The sequence below is a fragment of the Hyperolius riggenbachi genome, chromosome 7 (assembly GCF_040937935.1).
Source record: "Hyperolius riggenbachi isolate aHypRig1 chromosome 7, aHypRig1.pri, whole genome shotgun sequence".
In the NCBI taxonomy this organism is placed as follows: Eukaryota; Metazoa; Chordata; class Amphibia; order Anura; family Hyperoliidae; genus Hyperolius; species Hyperolius riggenbachi.
Genome location: NC_090652.1, coordinates 75,809,117 through 75,831,445, shown reverse-complemented (window position 1 = coordinate 75,831,445; position 22,329 = coordinate 75,809,117). Strand labels below are relative to the sequence as shown.

The 22,329-nt window shown below is 45.3% G+C and overlaps 1 protein-coding gene across 4 annotated transcripts in view; it reads left to right on the top strand.

The window, feature by feature from the left end:
- Nucleotides 1–22,329, top strand: part of CACNA1H (calcium voltage-gated channel subunit alpha1 H) — an 822,232-nt gene that overhangs the window by 622,319 nt on the left and 177,584 nt on the right. For all 4 annotated transcript variants that reach the window (XM_068244151.1, XM_068244150.1, XM_068244152.1 and 1 more), the window contains one exon: nucleotides 15,091–15,242. In XM_068244151.1, the coding sequence (XP_068100252.1) occupies nucleotides 15,091–15,242 (152 nt within the window). The remainder of the gene's footprint in view (nucleotides 1–15,090; nucleotides 15,243–22,329) is intronic.

Genomic DNA, 22,329 nt, shown 5'->3' with positions numbered 1-22,329 from the left:
GTTGCAGTTACTCACAGTAGTTAGTAGAAATCTGATGGAACTGACAGATTTTTGACTCGTCCATCTCCTTATGGGGGATTCTCAGTATTTAATTTATTCTTTAAAGAGAGTCTGAAGCGAGAATAAATCTCGCTTCAGACCTCATAGATAGCAGGGGCATGTGTGCCCCTGCTACACCGCCGCTATCCCGCGGCTTACCGGGGGTCCCTTCACCCCCAAACCCACCCCGTACAGAGCGGAATCTCTTCCGCATTGAGGCAGGGCTAACCGCCGCAGCCCTGCCTCCCGCGCGTCTATCAGACGCGTACCTCCGCCTCTCCCCCGCCCCTCTCAGTCTTCCTTCACTGAGAGGGGCGGGGGAGAGGCGGCGATGCGCCGCTGATAGACGCGACTGGAGGCAGGGCTGCAGCCGTTAGCCCTGCCTCATTTCACGACCAACTTTGCGACCAAGTCTTACAGGGGTGGGTTTGGGGGTGAAGGGACCCCCGTTTAGCGGCGCGATAGCGGCGGTTTAGCAGGGGCACACGTGCCCCTGCTAACTATGAGCTCTGAAGCGAGAATTATTCTCGCTTCAGAGTCTCTTTAAAAAAGGAAAAGATCTATACCGGTTTGCACACTATTCTGGTAGTTGGACTGAGCAACTGCCATTTACCAAGTGCTTTTGAAAATAAAGAAAACCCTGAGAATCCCCCATGAGGAGATATGCTAGTCCAAAACCTGTCTGTTCTGTCAGATTTCTACTAGGAGAAAAAACATTTTTTGCAAATTGGACTTGTAGTTTTTGAGAAAATCGATTTTAAAAAAATGCAAAGGAAAAATGGCTTTTAAACTTGTATAAGCAGGTACAGAGGGTAGAGGCGACACAGAGGGGGACACTGGAGGCACAGGGGGGCACAGAGGAGGTACAGGGGATAGAGATAGCACATTGTTCCGACTTAAGAACAGATTCAGGTTAAGAATGATCCTACAGTCCCTATCTCGTTTGTTAACCGTGGACTACCTGTAGTGGTCTTTTAAAGAGGCGCTGTCAGCCATACTATCTCAGAAAAAAATAACAACACATATACAGTATAAGTAGATAAATACTTGCTCTACTTACATAACAAATGTATTGCACTGTCCATGTTTTGATTTTAGTGATTTTTCTACAGTAAAAAAAGAGAATCCTTCTTGGCATTTCCCATTTTAACTGTGGCTATTTTGAAGCCAATCCTGATGTAAGTTCCTCCCTTACTCTCTTCTGTCTGATTGTGTACTCATTGCCCGCCCTCCACTATAGAAAGTGCATTGTCTCAGCATGAGAAATATTGGCCAATCAGAGAGGAACAGAGGCGTGGGAGGGGAAAACAGGAGGGAAAGAGGCTTCAGCCAATCAGGCTTCATTAGTTAAGTCTGAGGGGAAGAAGAGAAGCAAAAAAAGGACAACCCAGCATGCTCTGCAACTTCCTTTGTGCATACCAAATTTTGTGTGTACCAAATAAGAGTCAGGTAAACTGGGGAATGATCATTTATCAACAAGAAAAGTAATAGTGATTTTTAACTTTTGAATTGCTCAGTTAGCATCCTTATTACTTGTTTACCAGATAAAAATAAAGAATTGATTTTATGCCCGACAGTTACACTTTAAGCCTAGACATTATGGTACCCATTCGAACATAGGTATTAATGCTGAAGTGTCCCGTAGATCTAAAATGAAGCAGTCTGGTTGGGGCTGGCCTGTTCTGCTGTTGGATAAGGCATTGTTACACAGATAATGCGAGGAGCGGGAGCAGCATTCAGTGGCGTATTTTCTCCAGGCAGCAAGACGCGGACATATTTTCTGTTATTTATGCTGCGCTGCCTGCCTGTATCGGATTGTCAATAAAAGCCGTTTTGCTAAAACCAACAGCGCTTACCTTCCGTGAAAACACAAGATTACACCGCCGGCCGCGCCTCCGCCTCTCCCCTTCCCTAAATCTCCCAGCACAATCCAATTTATATCGCTCCCCATCTTTCTTCCAAATGACTTTCTTGTCACTTTCAAGACAGGTGGAAAGTTACTTTGCGGTATGCGCTGTGATTATTAAACGCCTGAATCAAACCGGGGGGCGAAGGAGAAGCACAGAGAGGTTATCGAAAGCCTCAAATTAAAGCCTTATCGCCCTCTTTCAAGAGACACCTTTAATTAAAAAACAGCCTGAGCAGAGCAGCTGATTTCAGTGGGTTTAATTGCTAGAACATTCGCTTTTTCATGTGTGTGGGTTTTTTTGATATTTCTCTGCATTTTCTTCTCTAGAATAAGGATGTTTGTAGGCTGACTGATTATTATAAGATATGCCTTTGCTTCAAGCATTCCTAGACTAGATTGGTCTGTGTATAACCTTCCTAGGGGGCAATAATGAGTGCCTAAGGCTGTCTGGAGATTCAGGAACACGTTTAAAGTGAAAGTCCACCTTTGTTGAGAAGAGAGTACCCTTATATATTCGCGTATAAGCCTAATTTTTCAGCACAAAAATGTGCTGAAACGTTACCCCTCGGCTTATATGTGAGTCAGTGGAGCAGAACAGAATGGTTGAGCAGGTTTTGTTACTGGCAGAGGAGCATAAGGATTGTGCACTAGTAATTCTGCTCTTGCCAGCTAGCTCCCTGCTGTGTCCGTGCCCCCCATCCCCTCCTACATGGTGTGTAGCGTGTGTCGCTCGAGACTACCTGTATCCCCTCGCTTGTGGAGCGGAGTGTGCAATCAATGTGTCAGCTGTGCAATGATCAGGGATTCTTCCTGTGTGGCAATCGCTGTGTCTCATATCTATGATGTCATCTAGTGGCGTCTTGAGAGACAGCTGTATCTTCCTTGGGGGACATCTGGCTGCTGTGAAGGGGGTTATACTGGGGAGGGACGTTATACGTGAGTCAATCACTTTTCCTGGTTTCTGAGGGAAAGTAGGTACCTCAGCTTATACGCAGGTGGGCTTATATGTGAGTATATACATTAATCCCAACAGTTCAACTGCATGAATTGCTAGGGCACTATCTGCACAGAGTTTCTACTGTATGCTCTCCCTGCGTCTGTGTGGGTTTCCTTGGGACACTCTGGTTTCCTCTCACATCCCAAAAATATACAGATAATTGGCTTCCCCCTAGACTATGATGGGCATATGACTATAGCAGGAATAAGATTGTGAGCCCCTCTAAGGGACAGTTATATTACAAGGCTATATACTCTGTATAGAGCTGCGGAAGATGTCGGCGCTATATAAATACTATATAATAATATATTTCAGTCCAAATGCTGAGCAGCTCACTTTGACTTAGGGAAACTTTAGCCTAAACAAACATACTGTCATTAAGTTACATAGTTATGTTAACCTCCCTTTCCGGACAGGTGATTGCGCCAGCGGCGATCGGACAACAGGGAGGGACGCCGCAGGGAGGGGAGAATCATGTAGCTAGCGCTAGACTAGCTACATGAAAAATAAAAAAAAAAAAGTGCAAAAAAACGGTCCCAGGGCCACGGGAATCAGAACACCAGGCAGGTTAAAATAGATAGGTAATACCTACTTACCCACTCTGTTTTAAAAGAACAGGCAAATGTTTGTGATTTCATGGAGGCAGACATCTTTTTGCTTTAAAGCAGGTGACAGGGAGCATGAGACACAGTTCCAACTGTCCTATGTCCTGATCACCCCTCCCAGTTGCTAAGCAACAAGAACAACATCATCAGAAATCCCATCATGCTTTGCACAGCATCAGGGGAAAAGTGCCCTGGCAGAATTATTTGATGGGGCGGAGCTTAGCTTCTGTGCAGCTAAAAATGAGGCTTGGTTAAGAAAAACAAAGTTCTGATGCCGTGAAACTGTTAAAGAAACACCAAGCCTTTTCAGTGCTGCGAAGTAGATTTTTACTCTGGAGGTTCACTTTCAAGAGAGTCTGCCACGGCTGAGAGTGTGCCTTTTCTCGACTAGATCATCAGAGAGTTCTGTGTGGCTGATATTGTGGTGATGCCCCTCCCACAGAGTGATGCCATGACCATAGTCCTGACAGTTTGCTGTCTGTGAACCTTGTTGCATTGTGGGAAATAACTTCCAACTGCCAAGCAAGCAGTATCTCCCTCTGTACATAGAACTCTCAGTAGCGAACATTCCATACAAATCACCTGGCAGCAATAAAGATGTCACCACCTGTGATACATTTCAGAATGTAAATCAGGGAGAGGAAAGATTTTACAATGGGAAAACACTGACAATTCTTTAAGGGCTCATTCTCGCTAAGGGCGTTTTTGCCGTTTTTTCAAGCACAGGCGATTTTCAAAATCGTCCTCAAAACACGTGTGCAATGATTCCCTATGAGAGAGTTCACATCTGAGCGGTTCGTTTCCGATCCGCTCAGCAAAGCAGTGCCTGTACCATTTTTTAGTATATTTTGCCTCAATGGAAGGTATAGGAAAATCGTAAAACGCTCACAAAATCGATTTGTGCAGCGATTGCGTTTGCGCTTTTAAGAATGAATACATTGTATTTGTTCTTTTCCAGGTCAAAGAGTTCACTTCCTGACTTGCGTCAGGGAGTAAAAAAAAAAAAACACAATCGCTCAGAAAAAGATCTTTACAAAAACCGCAGCGCCCACCCGAGCGCCGGGGGGAGGAAAAAAAATCGCCCACAAAATCGAAAATTGCTGGCGTCAGCGATTTCGATTTTGGATGTGAACGAGCCCTAAATGAATATTGTAAAAAATAAGCAATTTTATTCACGGCTTTTTTTTTATTACAGTTCGGGCTTGGTCACACTAAGGGCGTTTTCGACTTTTTTAAGCGCCGTCGATTTTCATAATCGCTCTAAAACTAAAAGCGCTGGTGCAATGATTCCCTATGAGAGTGTTCACATCTGAGCGGTTTGATTCCGATCCGCTCACCAAAGCGCTGCCTGTACCATTTTGGGGGCGATTTGCCTCAATGGGAAGGTATAGGGAAATCGCAAAACGCTTGAAAAAGCGTTTTGTATAGCAATTTCCCCAGCGCTTTCATGAATAAACACATTTATTTAGTCTTTTTTTTTTACAAAAAATCGCAACGCGCAGGTAAACACCGGGAGGCGCTAAAAATAATCGTGCACAAAATCGCAAACCGCAGGCATCAGTGATTGCGATTTTAGATGTGAACAAGGCTTTCCTCTTTATGTTTGCATAATATTAGCATCAAATTTGCCTGTGTTTGTAACCTTTTTTACATAGTCCAAAAGTATTATAAAAGTTGCTGCAGTTCTGCTTTGAGTACATCCTTTACAAATCAGTTGGGAAACCAGTTGGCACACCAATACCCATACAGAGATCAACACGGGGCTTTTGCCAAGCTACATACAGAAGACTTTGTGGGGAATCCAACATGGCCGATTACTATTTTCAACAGGCCAGGCTGATTGCTGAGAAGGATGGTAAAACTGTTGCCCAAAACAATCACAAATGATCATTTCAGGTGACATAAGCCTAATGTCTATTAGTCTATGTCTATTGGGCCCCCTGCAGCACTAATACCATGATGTCAGCCCTCGTTAAAGGACCACTATTGTGAAAAATTGTAAAAATGTAAAATACATATGTATACTTGCTTAACAGAAGCACATTTTCACCCAGATTAAAATTCTGACTGGCTTTGGACTAATTCATCTCCTTATAGGGGATTCTCAAGATTTTTATTTTTCGAAAGCACTCCTGAATGGCAATTGCCAAAATAGTGTAGAGGTAAGTAGTAATGCTTGGTGACATTTTTGTATAGATCCTTTCCAGGGATTGCTTTTGTAAAGAGTAAAGAAAACTGTGAGGACCCTCCATGAGGAGATGGACTAATCCAAAACCTGTCAGATTTGTCAGAGATTTTTACTGCCCACCGTGAACAGGCCATATACTGGTCAATATGACCAACAGTTAGATCTCTTTGTGATCATTATCTGATTAGAGAGGGATCTGTCTGCTCTAATCCCTCCACATACTAGACACAGATTTTCAATAGATTTCAGCATGAAATGTTTGACAATCTGTGCCCGCCTGCAGGGCAGTTTCTAGGCTAAATTGCACCCAGAGTGAGGGTGTGCCTCCCCCCACCCTATGGACTTGTGAACCCTTGCTCTTCAGGTACAGTCACACAGCCACAGGTCACAAGTAAATCTGCCTACTTACTAGTGACCAGCCGCTCATCCAGGAGGAAGCAGGGACCAGGAAAGCACACAGGTGAAGAAAGCCCGGAAAGCCGACTCCTCCATGGGTGCCGTACACTGATAGCCTGCAGTACCGCTACAGGACATCAGGTGTCATCACACGGTGGTGACGTGATAATGACTTTATGTCTGACGCAGGCAGCCCAAGAGTAATCTTCTTCCATTTGGCTGCACCGCGCGTCACCAGCTCCCTAGCGGTTATCTCCTTCTGCATGGGCCCCCCTTCTTTTACTTGCAGACCTGTGCCCAGGGCAGTCGCACTGCCCAAGAAACGGTCTTGCCTGCCTGCTGGGTCTTCCCCCTGGGCTATGCGTTGTAGCTCACCTGTCCACCGCACGGTACCGGTCTCTGCTGTCCCTTCCAGCTGCTCCTTCACTCCTGAGTCCCGGGCGTCTGTGTGATGTGACGACAGACACTAGGGGCAGCGTGGCACCTACCTTACGCAACCAGTAGAGGCCTGTAGTGTTAGTTAGGTCACACAGGCGCCCGGAGACAGGGAAGTGAAGTGAGAGGAAGCAGCCAGCGTGGTGAGAAGACACTGGAGCCACACTCTGTGGACAGGTGAGAGTAGCTTCATCGGCCGTCAAATCAAACACCGCTATCGTCTGGCAACCAACATTTTCTGGCCTGCGTGATTGACTAAATCGACTAATTTTGAATGGCGGTTGATCGATTGGGAATCACTTGCATCAATTTCAAGCAGATGATTGAATCAGACGGATATTGATGCAAAAATCGATACATGTATGGCCACCTTGAGAGACCGCAACATAGGAAAAAAGTCATTTATAGTGCATTTTAATCTGGGAGAAATGTACTTCTTATAAGTATGTGTACTCGTGTATTTTACAGCAAACCTGAAGCGGAAAAAAAACCCAAAAAACTTATGCTGTAATTAATTGTATGTGTAGGATGGATAAGGAATAAAACATTAGTAACAAAGAAAAAAGTCTCTTGGTTTTATTTTCAGTTAGGCCTGGTGCACACCAAAGACCGCTAGCAGATCCGCAAAACACTAGCGGATTTTGAAGTGTATTTTCTTCTTATTATGAAGCATATTGCTAGCGTTTTGCGGTTTTGTGTAGCGTTTTTTTGTGTAGCAGATTACAGATATTGTTACAGTAAAGCTGTTACTGAACAGCTACTGTACCAAAAATGCCTGGAAAACCAATCTGATTAGAAGATAAGCGGCGCCGGCGGGGACGAGCGGGGAATCGTATCCGACGCACGCGCGGGCGAGCAGGGACGCGGCGGGGATGCGGAAGAGGCTAATCGAGGCGCCGGTTCGGAGCCTCATCTACACGTGTAGATGAGGCTTTAGAAAGGCCTGGTGTTTCTTTAACACACAGCAGTTTCACAGCATCAGAACTTTGTTTTACCCAAGCCTCATTTTTAGCTGCACAGAAGAAAACTGCCTGGGCATGTTTCCCCTGATGCTGTGCAAAGCATGATGGGATTACTGATGTTGTTGTTCTCCTTCTGCTGTTTTGGTGCAAATTTTTTTTTTTTTTTTTTATTTGAGATTTGAAGCCTAGCGCGCAGCTGGGAGGGGTGATCAGGACACAGGACAGTTGGACAGTTGGAACTGTGTCTCGTGCTCCCTGCCACCTCCTTTCAACCAAAAATATGGCTGCCCCCATGAAAAAGATGGCTGCCCCCATGAAATTACAAACATTTGCCTGTTCTTTTACAACAGGGTGGGCAAGATATTATATTACCTATCTATTTTAATTAACATAACTAATGTAACTTAAAGGGACTCTGAGCACCTCTCATGGGTATGCCTTTAAAGGAGACCATACACTTACTCAATTTCCCGCCGATAGATAGCAAATTCGATCACTGTGATCGAATCTGCTGTGAATTTGATATGCAAATGCTGACCGATCGACCGATTTCCGCCTGAAATTGATCGATCCGTCCATGCGGAAAATTTCACTCGATCGCCGGCAAGTCGGAAGTGCATCGATATCGGCGTTCGAATGTCCGACGACCGACGCTAGCGACAATACCTTTCTTGTTCCGCCGGCCCGTGTCCCCGCGGTCCCTTCTCCGGCTGGCTTCACTTACTTCCTGTCAGGGGAAGTTTAAACAGTAGAGCGCCCTCTACTGTTTAAACTTCCCCCGACAGGAAGTAAAGTGAAGCTGGAGCCCAGAGCGGAGAAGAGACAGCGGTAACCGGAGGACCCGCACCGGCCGGATCAGGTAATGTATGCAGGGGGGGGGGGGGGGCAGCAGCGGCAGCTCCACAGAGTGTGAATCGATTTCATAGTGAAATAGGTTTAAAATCTGTTTGCAGTGTAGGCAGCCAATAGATCCCTCTTTGATCAGATTCGATCACAGAGGGATCTATCTGCTGGTCGATCTGGTGGTAATCGACCAGTGTATGGCTGAGTTCCAACAAAGTCGTGCTATGACCCCTCTGGACGAGTCTCTTGCAATGGCCATGCGTGTCACTTCCTCTTCCTGCTTCCTTCAGTGATGCACTTCTGTAACAGAGAAGACAGGGGTGACCCGGAAGTTATAACATAGCCAAGATGGCAGCCGTGATTTTTAAATTGAAATCAAACGAAAACTATTTGGTGTAGAACGGCGTCAAATGAAAGAGGAGAGCACAAGCTACAGAAAGGTATGCATCTTTTAAGAGAACCCGAGGCGGGGTTCTCACAATGCAATCCACATACAGAGGCTGGGTCTGCCTATACAGCCCAGCCTCTGTTGCTATTTCAATCCCCCTGCGCTCTGTAATCACCTATAAATCACAGCCGCGCAGTGCGGACTGTGTTTACTTCTGTATGTCAGTCTCGCTGCTCCCCCCGCTTCCTGCATAGCTTCGGTCCCCGCCCTTGTCCCTTCCCTCCAATCAGCGGGGAGGGAAGGGATGCATGTGGGGACCGGAGCTATGCAGGAGGCGGGGGGAGCGGCAGACTGTCAGTACAGAGGTAAACACAGCCCGCTGCTGACACGCTGTGTGTCGGCAGCGCGGCTGTAATTTATGGCTGATTACAGAGCGCAGGGGGAAGTTAGGGGGTTTGAAATGGCAACAGAGGCTGGGCTGTATAGGCAGACCCAGCCTCTGTATCAGAATCGCATTTATTTCGCCAAGCACGACTGGGTCGTGCCCGGAATTGGGTTTGGCACATGAATACAGGGCATATATATATATAACATAAGAGACAACAGAGCATAGAACATAGTAGACAACACTTCATCACAACATAATACTTTTTTAAACACATCTGCCGTGTGGTTTAAAGGCAGAGAGTCAACACGGGGGGTCTACGGGGGGAGAGCACGGGCAGAGTTTATAGAGTTCAGCGAAGTTACAGCTGAGGGGAAGAAGCTGTTTTTGTGTCTCGTGGTCTTTGTGGAGATGGACCGGTACCTCAGGTACCTCTGCCCCAAGGGGAGCTGATTGAAAAACTAGTGGCCAGGGTGGGAGGGATCCTTGGCGATCTTCAGTGCTCTGGAGCTTATGTGGATTGCATTGTGAGAACCCCGCCTCGGGTTCTCTTTAAGTACTTTGCAGCACTGGTCTGAATCTCTTTAAAGGGAACCTAAACTGAGGATATAGATTTTTCCTTTTAAAAACATACAGTTGCCTGACTCTCCTGCTGATCCTGTATCTATAATACTTTCAGCCACAGCCACTCAACAAGCATGCAGATCAAGTGCTCTGACTGAAGTCAGACTGGATTATCTGCATGCTTGTTTCAGGTGTGTGATTCAGCCACTGTTGCAGCCAAAGAGAGCAGCAGGACCGCAAAGCAACTGGTATTGTTTAAAAGGAAACATCCATATCCCTCTCAGTTTAGGTTCCCTTTAACCTTCTGCCGACCGCGTCACGCCGATGGGCGTGGCCACGGCGGCAGCCCCAGGACCACCTAACGCCGATTGCCGTAAAGTCCTGGGGCTCTGTTTTGCAAGAGATCGCCCGCAGGCTGCGCGCTCGGTGGGCGCCGCTCAGGAGACTGTTAGACGGCGTAATCGCCGTCTAATTAGTGGTACAGCGCTGCGATCAGCAGCAGCGCTGTACTGGGGACAGCCATGTGACACGGCTGTCCCCTCCATATGCTGGGCAGTGATCGGCTGTCATAGGCTGAAGTCTATGACAGCTGATCACGCTGATTGGCTGGCGGAGGGAGGGAGGGAGCAGGGCTACAAGGAAAAAAAAGTCATTTTTATTTTAAAAATAGAAACATAAATATTGATTTAAAAAAAATAAACACAGGGGGGGCGTTCAGACCCCACCAACAGACAGCTCTGTTGGTGGGGAGAAAAGGGGGGGGGGATCACTTGTGTACTGTGTTGTGCGGCCCTGCAGCTTGGCCTTAAAGCTGCAGTGGCCATTTTAATTAAAAAAAGTGCCTGGTCTTTAGGGGGGGTTTAACACTGCGGTCCTCAAGTGGTTAAAGGCATACCCATGAGAAGTGCTTGGAGTCCCTTTAATGACAGTATGTTTGTTTAGGCTGAAGTTCCCCTTTTTAACCAAGTAAAAGAGAGACAGGTTGAGATAAGTGCTTAAGAAACCAAGACTGTCTGACCCAAGTTGGGTTAAATAGCTCAGCGAAGCTCATTTGCAGAGATAACAAATGAAGTTGTTTTTTTTTTAACTCTTCCTGTACTGGAAACAATATGAGACTCTTTTCTTTGCTACTAATGTTCTATTTCTTAGCTGTACGACACATACAGATCATTATATCATACGTTTATTTTCACTTCAAGTTTACTTTAAATGTTACAATGTTTCACAATAGCAGTCCTTTGAAAAGGCACTGAAGCGGAAAAAAAATGATATAATGACTTGTATGTGTATTACAGCTAAGAAATAACATTAGGAGCAGAGACATAAGTCTAATATTGTTTCCAGTACAGGAAGAGTTAAGAAACTCCAGTTGTTATCTATGCAAAAGAGCCTTTCAGCTCCATGACTTTCAAAGTCACAGAGAGCTCGGTCTTCTGAAGCTTATCATCTCAAGTGTCTGGTACTGTGTAGTTTTTTGTTTGTTTTTTCCTGCAGAGGACAGTTCAAAAGTTCACTAGCCTGCTCTATAAAATCATTTAGAATGCTGAGTAGTGTGTACACTGCAAATATTAGAGAATTATGCAGTGTTATAAAAAAAAGCCTATATAACTGAAAAATAAAAAGTATGAGAATATTTTCTTTGCTACTAATGTTTTAGTAATTATCCATACTACACAACAAATTCATTATATCATATTTTTTTTTTTTGCTTCAGTGTCTCTTTAAATCTTGGGTTTGGTGTTACATAAAGCGATCCATGTCATGAGGGCAGCATTATCATCCGCAGTGACTCTGCATGGAGCTTTGTCACGTTGCCCTCGTTCCCCGCCAAGCTCCCTCTAGGATGGCAGAACGACCCTCAGCCCAGCCACCGGGCACCTCATTATCTCTTCACACTCTGGCAGCGTTCCTCCCCTCGTAGAGGACGTGTCGCCGGCTGAAACGGGCTGATCTGATTGTCAGTAAGGCTTCCCTCTGCGCGCCGGCCTCAGAAAGCCTGAGTTATGCAAAGTGTATGCTTCATTACTCGCTCAATTCTCAGGCGACAGAAACATTACACTCTCCGCATTATCCCACAGACAGTGATATTTAAACCACACTCCATCGCCCATCAGCAAGGTCATGAAAAATACATTCGGGTGAACTCTCTGCTGCTGATATAGGAGTTGCTAATTATTCTTTTTGTCGCATGGAACGACAGATTTATTAACCAGGACCTACTTAAAGCGGGCCTCCGGGACAATAAGGGCCAAAACCAATGGCTTGTTTACTGTTTGGAATCACCTTATTGTAAATCTGAAGTGAAAATAAACGTATGAGTTAATGAATTGTATGTGTAGTAGGGATGATAAATAGCACATTAGTAGTAAAAAAAAAAAGTCTCAAATTGACATTTGACACTCTGCCTTTTAAGCTGAAAAAGAAGCAGAAGTAATGACCATTTGAACTTCCCAGCAGTGATTACCTTTTCCCTAACACATTTACCTTAATGCTAAGCTTATCTCCTGTCTTTAAAGTGGCACTATAGCAAAAGTTGTAAAATCTAAAATATGTGCAAACATAGACAAATAAGAAGTACATTTTTTCCAGCGTAAAATGTACCATAAATTACTTTTCTCCTATGTTGCTGTCACTTACAGTAGCTAGTAGAAATCTGACAGAAGTGACAGGTTTTGGGCTAGTCCATCTCTTCATAGGGGATTCTCAGCAAGGCTTTTTTTCTTTGTAAAGATATTCCCTAAAAAGGATTTAAACAATGGTGCTGGCCAGCCTCCCTGCTTGCTGCACAGTTTTTTGGCAGTTGGACAGAGCAACTGCCATGCACTAAGTGCTTTTGAAAATAAATATATCCCTGATAATGCCCCATAAAGAGATGGACTAGTCCAAAACCTGCCGGTAATGTCAGATTTTTACTACTTACTGTAAGTGACAGCAACATAGGAGAGAAGTAATTTATGGCTCATGTTACTCTGGAAAAAACATACTTCTTATTTGTATATGTTTACACGCATTTTAAATTTCTCAATTTCTTATTTGTCTATTTTTGCACGTATTTTAAATTTTACTATTTTTCTTTTTTTGCCATAGTGCCCCTTTAATAATGTCTCTGAACTGTTTCTAGTGTTATCACCATGGTGATAAGGCATGTAGTAAACTTAACTCTCCTGTCTAATAAGTTAAGGAGAGAGCTTTAAAGTTAACAATTCAATCCTTATGCTAGGTACACACGATGCAGGTTTTTTTTGGGTTGATTTTCCGCTCAATCGATTTTCGATTCAAATTCCCGCTCGATCGTCTTATCTTTTCCTATCTATTTCCATTCACTTCTATGAGGAATCGACCAGAAAAACGATCGAAAGTAATATCGAACGTCATGTTCGATATTACTTTTGATCGTTTTTCTGGTCGATTCCTCATAGAAGTGAATGGAAATAGATAAGAAAAGATAAGAGGATCGAGCGGGAATTTGAATTGGAAATCGTCTATCAAACCATCTATCTAACACAAAATTGTATGGTGTGTACCTAGCAATTAAATAACTACAGAATTATAAGGTTAAAGACAGGTTGTTAATTAACTGCTTGTGAAAATAACTACAGAGGAGGTAACTTAAGGACTGAAGTGATAAGATAACTCTCTCACTGTGAAAGTTTATCTCTACACCTTAATCAGGCAAGCATCTTTAGTTAATTAACACTGAAAATACCATTGATGTGTGGTGGTGTAGCTGTGTACACACGCCTGATCTTTACAAACGGCAGGTCGTCAGACCCGCCCCCGGGACGGCCGTTCTGCCGACAGTTTCCCGGTGTGTACAGTCTGTCGGCAGGCTGATAAGGCTGGTTTTGACCGATCCGCTCGGCGAATCAGTCAAAACCAGCCTTATCAGCCTGCCGATAAACTGTACACACCAGGAAACTGTCGGCAGAACGGCTGCCCCGTGGGCGGGCGTTTGTAAAGGACATGTGTACGCACCATAAGTTTTCTCTTGCCTGATCTTAGTGAATTGAGGTCAATGTTTCTCAAACCTGTCCTCATGACTCCCCAATGGTACATGTTTTGCAGGCAGCCTCACCTATGCACAGGTGGGGTAATTAGTGTCCCAGCTACATGGAATCCACCTAGCTAAAACACTAATTATCCTATCTGTGCTTAGGTGAGGTTGCCTGCAAAACATGCACCACTAGGGATTCATGAGGACAGGTTTGAGAAACACTGCCCTAATAGATAACAGGGTTTTAGCCTCTATTTACTTTTCAGAAAAGTGGGTTGAATTTGACAAGCTGTTATTTTTATTATTTTTATTATTGTTGCTTTTTAAAGCACTAATATATTCCACAATGCTGTACAAAGTAGGGAACACACATGGGATACAAAACAATACATAATGGTGTACACTAACTAATATGCAATATACAGACTTGGTAATTACAGTGACAGTAGTACCATGATGAATAAAATGTATAACAAATTGCTAGACACAAAATGTGTAACAAATTCCAACACACAAAAGGGTAAAAGAGCCCTGCCCTTGCCAGCTTACAATCTAGTGTTCCCCAACCCTGTCCTCAAGGCCCACCAACGGTGAATGTTTTCTGGAAATCCACAGAGGTAATCAGCTCTGCTGAGACAGTAATTACCCCACCTGTGTATGTTTGTGGTTTCCTGCAAAACATGTACTGTTGGTGGGCCTTAAGGACAGGGTTGTGGAACTAGGATCAAGAGGAAAGCTGTTAAGCGAGGTCTTTTGCGTAGTTGACAACTCAAGTTTTTTTTTTTACTCTTCTCCAGGTGACCCAAACCACTAGGAAAGTATAGGGGACTAAAATAGACTGAAAAGCCCTCCTAGTAAAAAGCAATGCTTAGTGTGACTTGCCTTCTTAAAACAGAAGGTACTTGCGATAATTCAGCCTTAAGTGAAAATCTGTGGTTACCCACAATGCACCGCTACTGAATATGCAAATTATCTCTTTATTCCCCTGTAGCCAGGCTTGCATCCAGAACCGCTGGTGTATAGCTTTACATTTTACAGAGCCGCATCAACCCCACAGGTAGATATCCGATTTCGGACTGTTGGTCCTCCTCAGTGCATGGCAGGGATTGATATGGCTCTATGGGATAGGGCTTGGACAAGTACTTGCATACTCAGTAGAGGTGCATTGTGGTTAACTACAGATGTTCACTTAAAGCTGAATTATCGCAAGTACCTTCTGTTTTAAGAAGGCAGATCACACCAAGCCCACTTCCATGATACAATTTCCAAGTGTTACATACATTTAGCCCCCCCCCCCCCCCCCCCCCCTGGACTGGTCAGCCTGTCTTTGCTCTGTATGTTATGGTTTTTTGTTCATTTAAGAAATCTCAAACTTCTATTTCCAGCCCGACGAATTGACAAATGCCTTGGAGATCAGCAATATTGTCTTCACCAGCATGTTTGCCCTAGAGATGCTTCTGAAGCTTCTGGCATTCGGCATCTTTGGATACATCAAGAATCCATATAACATCTTTGACGGGATCATCGTGGTCATAAGGTGATTGCTTTCATGTTACCGTAGGACTCAGAATGGCACGTTGTTGTGGGTCTGTGGGTTTCTGGGAGTTTGGCTAGCCAATCAGAGAGGATGGGCCTAGTGGATCATCTTATAGGATTATTCCACCAGGTGGGGTGTTACTGTAGTTTCAGTTACAGTTGGACAGATGGAGCAATCTACCAGCTCTTCACATATTGTAAAGGCCATGGTCCCTTCCTATATTCAGGGCCCTTCTTTTGGCTTTTGCATTCTTCCATAAATCCATTGGTTTAAACTCTGTTGGATGTGCAGCTCAGTGGTGTAGTGTGTTGCACTTTTGCCTTGCAGCTCTTGGGTCCCTGGTTCTACATAGTAGGAGCGTAACTACAAATCATGGCGCTCCCCATCAAAACTTTGGTGAGCACCTCAATATTCACACCCTTTCCCTTGCCTACCCCTGGTGACCCTCAGAGCCTGGGGGCCATAATACAATTGTGGACAGGGTAATCCTCACGCCCATAACAAAAACACCTGATCTGAAGTATGGACCCCTTTACCAGAGGGAGTGAAATAGTAGTTGGGTCCCCCTTACAGCTCTGAGTCACCCTGCTCCCTTGTAGTTATGCCCCTGCTACATGCGCTTCTGGTGGGTCTTAAACTTACAGTAGGTTGGACACGACAGGTCTCAGAACTCCTCAGCAGAACTGCCTTTTGGATCATGTTCATTGACAGAGCAGGAAGCGGTACCAGATACTTTCAGAACTACAAAGCTGTTTGTGTGTGTTAAGTTGGAATATTTTGGGAACTCCATCTCTGGACAGATTCAGGTCATCTAGATATGTGGTACGCATGGCCATTTTTTAACTGTACAGGTAACACTCAAAAAGGCACGTAACAACACATAGTATGTAGAATGTGAAAAATGTTGCAGGATGCTCAATTTTACATGAATTATACTGGTTTCAGCATCAGAAAAACCTCCTATGTCTACTTTTTGCTGTATATTGTTATGTAGCCCCTACCTCCTAGTGATGTTTAGCCTAGGCTATGAAGGTCACACATCCTTCTTCACATAGGCCTCGTTCACATCTAGCTAGCGCAGATGGCCATGCGATCCGAACGCAATGAATACGATCGCACGCTATCTGAGCAGCTGCACTGCTGATCCCATCCATTGAAAGTGATGGGATCAGCTCTGCGCTTGCGGGCAAATCAGCAGTACGCAAGCACTTCATAGAGCATCGTACTGTTGCGCAGCGCAGTAGATGTGAACGGTAGAAGGGCTGTCTATACCCTTCTGCCGTTCCTGCATTTCAGCACATCATACCCGCTTCCAAATGAGCACGGAAGCGCGTATGATGTGAACGAGGCCTTAGAGGAATGTTTCTTCCAGGTTCCCCCGGTTTTCTCCCACATCCCAAAAACTTACAGATAGGTTATTTGAATTAAAGGAGTTATCAGGGGAAAAATGAATAAAATAAGTGCTACACACCGGGTGCTTCCTCCAGCCCCAAGCTCCCAGCATGTCCCTCGCCGCAGCTCGCTCCTGGTCCCCGGCGATGATGTCAGGGCAGCCTCCAGGTCGGCCTGCGCAAGCGGCGCTGTCAATCACCGACACGTGGGCCGGAGCAGACTGCGCAGGCACAGTAGTTCGCTCCGGCCCACATGGAGGTGATTGACCGCGCCACTCGCGCAGGCGCAGTACGTCATCGCCGGGGACCAGGAGCGAGCTGCGGCGAACGGCTGCGGGGAGAGCTGTGGCGAGGGACATGCTGAGAGCTTGGGGCGGGACGAAGCCACCGGTAAGTAGCACTTATTTTATTACATTTTCCCTGATGACTCCTTTAAGGTGGATATTAACGATACCCTCCTACAGACGATTGAATGTTTCTGATCATTGTTATCACTGAATGGAAACGATCGGTCTTGCCCATATATGGAAACCCACAATCTTATCTGATCAGATTAATGGAATTGATATAGCAATTCCATTAAAGGACCACTATTGCGAAAATTGTAAAATTTAACATACATGTATACACATACAGTACAAATAAGGCCCGGTTCACATTAGCGGTTGTTTGCCAAACGGACCGGATGACCTGACCGGATCCGGACCGGATCCGGATCGGAACCGTACGGTTCTGATCCGGATCCGATCCGGATCCGGTCAGGTTGCATCAGGTGGTAATCAGGATGCGATCCGGATCCGTTTGGCAAAGTAACGTAAAAAAAAAAAAAATGTTGGGGTCTGGGAGGTCAGCAGAAGGGGGACCTGTGGAATCAGGCCCTCTGCTGTTTAGCACTCACCTCCACCTCCGACATGCTGCCAACATCCTGCCAACACCTCCAGCTCGTGCTGCTCCACTCCGAAATGCTTGCCCATGTGTCCCCAGCCAATATCGCCGCAACAATCCGCATAGGAAGTGGGGTAGAACATCCGGATTTCTCAGCCTGTGTGTTGTGCGGCCTCCGGTTCCCATTTGTTTGTATTGGCCGGATGGTGCAGTCCGGCTCCGCCCCGGATACGGCTGCCGGAGGGGCCGGATGAAAAAATAGCGCATGTTGGAACGGAGTCCGGATCCGGCCCGGATCCGGTCCGGCTCCGGTTCTGCAGAACGGACCCATGTGAACGGACGCATAGGCTTTAATTGCTATGCCGTGCGTCCGTTCCGTCCGTTCTGCAGGCGGTGCGGCTCCGGCACGGCGATTCCGGAGGGCCACCGCAAGTGTGAACCGGGCCTTAGAAGTGCGTTTCTTCCAGAGTAAAATGAGCCATAAATGACTTTTCTCATATGTTGCTGTCACTGACAGTAGGTAGTAGAAATCTGACAGAACCGATAGGTTTTCGACTAGCCCATCTGCTCCTGGGGGATTCTCAGAGTTTTGTTTATCTTCAAAAGCACTTAGTGAATGGCAGTTGCTCAGTCCTACTGCCAGAATAGTGTGCAGCGAGCAGGGAGGCTGGCCAGCATCATTGTACAAATCCTTTTCAGGGAATGTCTTTATTAAGAATAAAAGCCATGCTGAGAATCCCCCATGAAGAGATGAACCAGTCCAAAACCTGTCAGTTCTGTCAGATTTCTACTACCTACTGTAAGTGACAGCAACATAGGAGAAAAGTAATTTATGGCTCATTTTACTCTGGAAGAAAAATACTTCTTCTTTGTATATGTTTACACGCATTTAAAATTTCTCAATTTTTCGTGATAGTGGTATTTTAACGTGATTGGCCATTAGTGGGTACAACCGATTGTTTTCGAACAATTTTAATGATGATCAGAAACGATCAATTGTCCATGGGATTGTATCGTTAATGGCCACCTTTAGACTGCAGGACAATGGCAGACTACAGTAGGAATTAGACTGTGCGCTTCTCTGAGAGGCAGTCAGTAACATGACTATAAAGACAAGTCTAGGAAATCTCAAGTCTGCATCTACGAAAAGCATAACTAACTACTAAGCAAATCAGATGTTCACTCTCCTCCAAACTGATATCCCAGTATTAGCAGGACTGCCTCTGTAAATATACATCTGTGCATACATTGCATTACCGTATGTTGCAATGACTGCTTGTTATGCCACGGTTTCTTCTATGTGCACCTTTGTGCCTGTCTGTATTAAGTCACTATCGTCTCAGTAGATATTAGAGGAGCGAGAACGGCTTCTGTGATCCCTGGTAGTGTGGATTTTGTTTCCCAGGATGCAATACCAGCTCCTGAAAGTTCACACACTCCTTAGCATAATTGCTGCTTAGCATAATTGCATACTTTGCCCTCATTCATTATTTATTGCCCAATTCACACAAGGTACATAGTTAAGTAATAAAAGAACCACTGGAAAATGTTTTGTGTGTAGCAGGTCAAAAGAAACCTAAAATCACGCATATGTATTACGGAGCCACTAGTAAAGGAAATATTGGAAATTGAAATTACCAATATTTTACTATGCACTACCCGGGACCCATTATCAATGGAATCCTTCCCTCTATGTGCCTAAAACTACAGTATTTTTCGGCATATAAGATGCTCTGAACTATAAGACGCACCCAGGTTTAAAGGGCAAAAACCAGGGAAAAAGTATACTAAACCCGGTGTGTCCATGTTCCAGGAGCATCTTGTAGATGTTCACCCCAGTTGGTGTCTGCCTGTGTCCCCATGTGTCCCCTATGTCTCCTCTGCTCCTCACTTGCGTCCTCCTCTGATCCCCCTGAATAAATAGCAAGCAGTGGCAGCACAGCTCACCTAATCCATTGGAGCCTGCAGTGATCAGAGACCTCTCCCTCACTGCTCCCCTAGTATCGGCTTCTGATGATCGCGTCAGAGGAAAGAGAGGAGAGATCTGATCATCCCGGGCTCCGATGGAGCATTGGAGAATTGCACTGCCGATGATTTCATTTATTGTGGAGGAGGACACAAGGGGTGGGGTGGTTGCAGAGAAGACCTGTGGACAATACAGGGAGTCCCCGATATCTTGGCAGGTCGTGTTGGTGGGTCTGTGTAAGTTAGGAATGGAAGTCAGTATTTGCCATATAAGACTCTGTGACTTTTTCTCCCTATTTGTGGAGGAGAAAAGGTGTGTCTTACACGACAAAAACCCCTTCACCACCTACTGCCTAATACTGCTTCCCCCCCCCCCCCCCTGTGCCTACAACTACACCCCCCCCTGTGCCTACAACTACCCCCCCCCTCCACCTAATGCCTAACACTACTACCCCCCCCCACACACACACACACACGCTGGTGGCTACAACAACGCCCCCTCTTCCTTCCTCCACCTAATGCCTAACATTCCCCCCCCCCCCCCCTTTAAGTCCCTATAACCAGCTTTCCTTTCCTGATTCCTAAAGGTAGCTATACACAATACAAACAAATTGAGTGATTCTGTTTTGTTTTTTAAAAAAAAGATTAATTGTGCAAAAAATGAAAAATAACTGTTTTTTTTCTGATCAACAAGACTTTCCAGTTTGTTTTTGTTTTGTACTTTTAATCAAAAAGAGTTTTCCGGTTTTTTCGATTCTTCTGTATTTTATTACTTTGAAAGTGCTAGTCCAACAAAGTTCATATTGGAATGGAAACTAATGTCGTTCCTCAAAAATACACTTTAGCCTTGTAATCAGTGAAAAAACTCTATGTTGTTAGAATCAGGACATTCCTAAGGAGGATAATGACATCCAGGGACATATTACCCTCATCCCATGGCTTTACCTGGGGGTGAGGAGCGTTCGGTATCTGTCAGCACTTCGCTTGTTAGTGTCCACTTATACAGTGTAAGCAAACACGAGCAACATGATCTGAGGTCTTTATCTCCAATTCATGAACCTAATGCAGAGAATCAGGCCAGGTGGCCTTCCTTGACAGTGAATGGAACGTACGTCTCTCCTCTCCTTGTCCAGGGTCCTGCCGCACGGCCCCTTCAGCACCTAACTAGATTGACTCTGAAGGGAAGCCAACGGAAAGTCAATACTCATTTTCCTTGCCTGAACCAGATGGCTATTCAAAGATTATTTCATTAGGTAGAACTCTGAAAGAAATTGGCTGGTGGAATTGATTTACTTGTTCTAAGTTAAGACAAAAATCACGGAGATCCTTTGAGGAGAGAAATTGTCTACCGGAGTGTTGGGAACCGATGTGTCTTTCTTAGAGACTCTGTCACCGAGGTGGTCATGCATGACCCAGCCTGTGAGGTCAGGACGAAGAGGTTATACATTAGCATGGCTGCCAGGAATATAGACACATTGCAGCGCTCGTCCTAGCTTAAGGAATGTGGTGCTCTTCAGATGTTAAAGCACAACTCTAGTCAAAGTTCTGAATAGGCCAGCTACTAGTTTAATGTAGCTGCAGCAGCTACAAATCCTGCTTTTAAAACCTCCTGTGTGATTTGAAGAAGTTCAATTCCCTGTAAACCTGTTGGAATGGCCTTCTTCAATTGCATTATCATGTTGGTCACACTGCAAGGGGTTAGGTACAGACTCGACTCTCTAATACACAGGTGTCAAGCTCAAGGCCCACAGGCCAACTATGGCCCTCTTTGCCATTTTGTCTGGCCCTCAAGTTTCATATGTGCATCACTGTAAGCAGTAAAAGAGAACAGAACGCTGCCTTCCCATCCAGAGGAGCACACAGGTGACAGCGTTTCTGTTTGAGCCGGAGTGTAGTAAGGACAGGACTCACCAGTGAATTTACTGACTCAGGGAGAGAGTGACTGAGTAACTGATGGATGGGGCTTATGTATGTCCCAGATTTCTCTTCTCTGCACTGCCTTTTTAATCTGCTTTAAGATTTTCTGTTCTCCCTTAGACCCTCTAAGGGAGAACAGAAAATCCCCCAGCCCTTGCTCAGGTGAGAATAAAAGGTCTAATTAATCAGCCAAACTCTGGGAAGGGCTGTGCTGGAAAGTGTTCAAATTCAGCATTGCCGATCCGGAGGAGGAAGCATTGGAGTCACGTGAAATGTAACGTTACTTGCAAGGCAGTGAACACCTCCTGACCCTGTCCACTTGTTTGGTGCTGAACAACAGCAGTCAGGAGTATTTGGGTGCTCCGAATCAACTATGCTGAATTCAAACACCAACACTAGTGCTGGACTGACAAGCATAGGTATCTGAGCTATGTGCTGTAAATAGATTTGCTAGTATTTTCTGTTGTTTTGATTACGATAAATAAACAGTAGGTTTGCGCCCAGTAGAGAGATTTCTTTCGTTTAGGGAACCTAAACCCTCTTAAAAAATGAGTTTCACTTACCTGGGGCTTTTACCAGCCACTGCAGCCATCCTGTGCCCTCGCAGTCACTCATGGCTCCTCTGGTTTCCCGCCGCCAGCAAGTTTTGTTTTTGCCGACTTTGAGTCGGTGGGCCGCCATGCGTATCATTACACAGGTAACAGGTAACAGGACGCTATAGCGGGTGTCAACACGTATCTTTGTACGTGTTGACACCCACTATAGTGTCCTGTTACTGCGGTAACGCGTGTAATGATACGCGTGGGGCCCACTGACTCCAAGTCGGCAAATAGAAACTAGCTGGCGGCAGGGGAGCAGAGGATCCAGGAGAGACCTTTGAGGGCACAGGATGGCTGCAGTGGGCTGTTAAAAGCCCCAGGTAAGTTAAA